Source organism: Lupinus angustifolius, chromosome LG04, assembly GCF_001865875.1.
Source record: "Lupinus angustifolius cultivar Tanjil chromosome LG04, LupAngTanjil_v1.0, whole genome shotgun sequence".
In the NCBI taxonomy this organism is placed as follows: Eukaryota; Viridiplantae; Streptophyta; class Magnoliopsida; order Fabales; family Fabaceae; genus Lupinus; species Lupinus angustifolius.
Genome location: NC_032012.1, coordinates 4,044,696 through 4,049,675, shown reverse-complemented (window position 1 = coordinate 4,049,675; position 4,980 = coordinate 4,044,696). Strand labels below are relative to the sequence as shown.

Sequence of the window (4,980 nt, the reverse complement as noted above, 5' to 3'; positions counted from 1 at the left end):
AGAAAGAAGGGTAAGAAACATGAAACAATGGTCCTTGAAAACATGCAGCAACCTGAATTACTTGAAACTCAAGTAAACTACACTATCTTATGCTATGTATACTATTATTTATATTGTTATCTATAATCTATGCTAAATTTATGTACACTGGTTGTAGGAGAGTCATGTTGGTTCATCCAAAATTGCATCTGGAATTCCAACTCATGTGAGATACCCATCAATATTAGTAAGAATTGAGTATGTATATACATTCTGTTTGCATCTATGCTAATTATATTGTCATTTTCTCAGGCTAAATTAGTATGTATATACATTCTGTTTCAGTTTGAAGATGACAACACAATTGAGTCACTTCAAGTCCAACCATCAGTTAATCCAACCTCAAGTATATTGGAACCACCTCAATCCATCCAAGAGCATCAAGTCCAAGCTCAAGTGAAACCAAGAAAACAACCTTCAAGGTTCAAGCCACCAAGAACTAATTCAAAGAATGCCAAGAAGAGATGATTGAGAGTTTTTAGTCATGTAGTGTTTTGATGATTTTTTGTAATGCACTTGTTGGCATGATGCTAAGTATGTTTTTATAGTCATGTAATGTTTTGATGTTTTTTGTAATGTACTTTTCGACAATATGCACTTGTTATTAGGATGTTAAGTATTTTGTAATGCTAAGAAGTGACTATTATATTGCAACATAACCATTTTGTGTTGCTATTTTGTACTACATTCACTATTAAATACAACAGAGTCATATTGCAGTAAAATACTAACAGATAATATACTTGATCATTTCATTCATAATATAAAACTTGCATAACTTCCATAAACCATAACTTCATTTCATTGATAGTACATAACTTGCAAAACAGAATAATAACTTCATTACATAATAGAAACATAACCAAAACATACATAATTTCATTTCATTAATACTACAACTAATACATTATTTCAAAATACAAATCACTAACAACAGATAACAGCCTAAACACAGTTGCTACAACTACAACTTTTTGGGCCATGTAACATGTTCTTTCATGATCATTTGAATTTCTTTTACATTAGCTTGCAAATCATCCATATCTATAGCATTTTCAATCCCATCTTCTTCCTTCATAGCTTGATTTATTTCTCAATCTTCAACCCACATAAAAAACTTCACACAAAATTTGTTTTCTTCCTGTAGAAGAATGAAAAATGTTTCAGAACTGGAAAATAATAAAAATCATAACTTCACATAAAATGGAAAATAAAAACAAAAACAATGTCAACCTTCAAATATGGACATCCATAGAACTGTTTCTTTGGGTTCTTCATAGTCTTTGACGTGTATACAAAATATGACACAATGGAGGAGGAAATCTTCTATCTACAGAGCTCATATCGCCGTAACTTGTTTGAGACATGCACCTCGAGTTCACATCACCATAGTTGTTCATGTCATATGCAAGAAGATAACAAAATTAGGTTGTTAAGGTTTATGCTATAAGAAATTTGGGCAATTTGGGTTTGTAATCGACCCTCAACGTTTTAAGGAAGAAGATGGAGCAAAACGATGTTTTTTTGCTTCTTATTTTTTTCAGAATTATTCTACGCAAAACGACGTCGTTTTGCCTAATGTATTAAAATCATTGCAAAACGACGTCGTTCAATATAAAAACATTTATTTAAAAATTAATTTTTTTAAATTTTTTTAAAATAAACGATGTTGTTTTGAGCTGGAAAAAAAAATAAAATAGCTAGCTAACATGACAAGTTGTACACATAGGACATCCACCATGGTCCACGTCAATATTTAACGTGTCATGCCAGTAACTCTGTGACATTTAACGATGCCCACATGACGGAAGGATTAATGTGACTCAACATTGAATGTGTAGGGGACTAAAATATCACTTAAAAAATTTCAGGAATTAAATTGGTAACCAAGAAAAAGATGAGAGACGTAAATGAGTAATTACTCAATTTTTTAAATAACTTAAATCAGTGTACAAAACAAAGAAAGGATGCCACGTTTTCTTTTTATTTTTTGGTTTACATAATGGTTATATGATGAACGATCTTTTTAATATCTTTTGGGATACGTAATTGTCTCTCATAACAAGTATTACTCCCAAAAATTGAACTCTTGAAATTTTGATTTTTCTGAGGATCTAAGTAAGTCTTTCATTATTAGACCGACCCATTGTTGATCAATCAATAGTTAACTGTAAATTATAAAAAAAATAGAGTAAAATTGAACTTGTAAGGATCTATGTTAATGAAGGATATTTAGATCATCAAAGTTTAAATCAATGAGGGTAGTGTGTTAATAGATAAAATGGAGAGTAAATAATTCCAACCCACAAAGCTGGAACTATAGTGCAGCAGTTTTAACAATAACTATTTTCTTAAAGTCAAAATAATAACTAACAGTTTCTCACCACTTTCCTAAGCTAAAAATAATCCCTCTGTTATGCATTTTGACACCAAAGGCTTCAATGATTTCACACATCATTGTTTGACATTGAAGATCCCAATATATGAAAAAGTAACACTATACTAAGGCTGCAATATTATTCCTCATTAACTAAACAAAATTGAGTCTAATAACTTTAACAAAAATCCTAATGGCTTGCACTATTTTGTTGGTTCATAACAGGCAAAGTCACATTAAGATCACAATTGCTTATTCCTTCTAAAATTGAGTCAATCCAGTCGTTCTCATATTAATCTGATTGATTGAGTGTACTTCACATGTTGAACACATCACACAAATAAGCCAAAACTTTCGCAATAACTAACATTAACTCAAATAAAATGAAACAAGGTTCAAAACATTACTTTATCACCAACTAAATATGGATTCAATCACTTAGTGAAAATAAGATTTTGGGAACAGCCAATTGAGTTACAATTGATTTCACCCTTTGAAACCAACAAATTGACATGATTGCAAAACTACCACCTAAAGTACAAGATAAACACAACTAGTATATAATGCTATATATATATACATATACATCACAATTAGCTCTTTAATATTGTTTACCAAAAGGCCAAACCTTGAAATTGAAATCACAACCTAAGAAAAACCACCATTAACATTCTACACAAAGGTTTTGTAAAGTAAATCACAATGCAAATACATCAAATTCAAAATAAGTACACATCCCATTGAGAAACAAACACTAATTGAATTCAATTACACTATGATCATTAGCAAGAAATTGTACTCCTATAAAATAAACAAATGCTACATATTTCAAATATCCACAAGATCCCTATGCAACTGAAATAAGTAAAAGACTAAAACAATAATTTTACACTTGATCAGAAAAAGAAGGTAATATCAATGAATCACTAACTTAAAGTGCAACTCAACTAAGCATATCGTTGAAGAACACTGAAATTAAAACAATCTCTAGATGGATCCCATTGAAGCCCTATTTCATCACCTTTCTTCAACCTTCTTCTTTTAACAAAAGCTTGATTCCATTTATCAAGAAACACATAACTTCTTGAAGAAAGCCATTTCTTGAAAACAAGAGAGTGCATGGAATTGGTGTCTATGTCCCATATCATAACAATTGTTCCTCTTTCTGTCATTGCATCTCTTTGTGCATCAGGGCTCAACACAGAAAGAACCAAGTCCTCAGCCATCTCTTTAGGTAACAAGAATCTGCTCAAATGGCCAAGATCACTTTCTGTCAAAACTTTCTTCACCTTCCATGGATCATCATATAACTTCAATTCCATTGAGTAGCCCCATTCTCTCTCTTCTGGGTCGTTGTTACGACCTCTATTTCTTTCATTAGCCAAAGATGCGTTCTTGGAAGAAGAAGTAGAGGAACAAGCTTTTCCCTTTTTATTAGGGCACGCACCTAGAGTCAAATTAGTACAAATACAGTGAAACTCGTGGTTTATAGTTAAGTAAGCCATAACACTAAATAAAGTGTAATACAGAAAAGGAATGTATAGTGGTGAATTTATAGTGAAAGTAAAACCAATATATGATTAGGAAATATCAAAATAGATCTAGATAGGAATATATTTTGTATATTAGATTAGATTAGATTAGGAAATGCCATATTGGTTTGTGATATTTCATGTTATTATTTACTTTTTAAATCTCGATTTGATTTTTTTTTGTTCGATTCGTTAGTGGCACTTTGGTTGTAGCATATACTTTTGATTTTATCGCTTAGAGAAACTGCATCATTTTCATGATATACTTGATAATGTACCAAAAAATATGTGTGATCATGTGTTGGTATATATTGTTGATGGGTCCGTTTACTAGCTTTAGATATAACAAACCTATTGAAATGATATTATTCAATACTAGATGATATTATACACAATTTTATACCAAATAATTCTATCATGTAAACAGTATTATCCTATTAAAATTTATCATATATTTTTTGACAAGGAATTTTTTCATCATTATCTGATCATATTTTATTGATACACTAATCGGAAATCATTTTTGATAATTATAAAGGAAACCAAATCTAACCCAACCGCATTTTTTGGAAAATCAATAAAAAAAGATTGGGACATACCTGGGTTGATTGAATAAGATTTTCAATTTCGTTAGTAGTTTTAATGTTTGCCCTGAGTGGGATTTGAAGAATCATATAATAATGAGTAAATTATATTAACCTTTCAAGAAATTATATAAATTATCTTTTTATTTTTTACACCTACAAAAGATCACATAATTATTATACATATATTACACTAACCGCTTCATTTGAAAAATAAGTGTAATTTTTAAACAACGAATGATAAGTGTAATTAAGTTAAACAAAATATTATATATTACGGAAACAAATACAAAAAGTGTAGGAATCAATATATTTTCATTATTATTTTTTTGGTTGCACACTACAACAAATTTTGCATTTTGTGGAGGTTATTGAAACCTCCACAAATAAATCAAACAGACGGGACTCACAATTAACTAAATAGATAGTAGAAGTTTTTATTTAATAA

At 30.0% G+C, this 4,980-nt stretch overlaps 1 protein-coding gene across 1 annotated transcript; it reads right to left on the bottom strand.

Annotated features, from left to right (window-relative positions):
• Positions 3,364-3,921, bottom strand: LOC109344557 (B3 domain-containing protein At2g33720-like). The gene has a single exon (XM_019583322.1). The coding sequence runs from the start codon at positions 3,919-3,921 to the stop codon at positions 3,364-3,366; it is 558 nt and encodes a 185-aa protein (XP_019438867.1).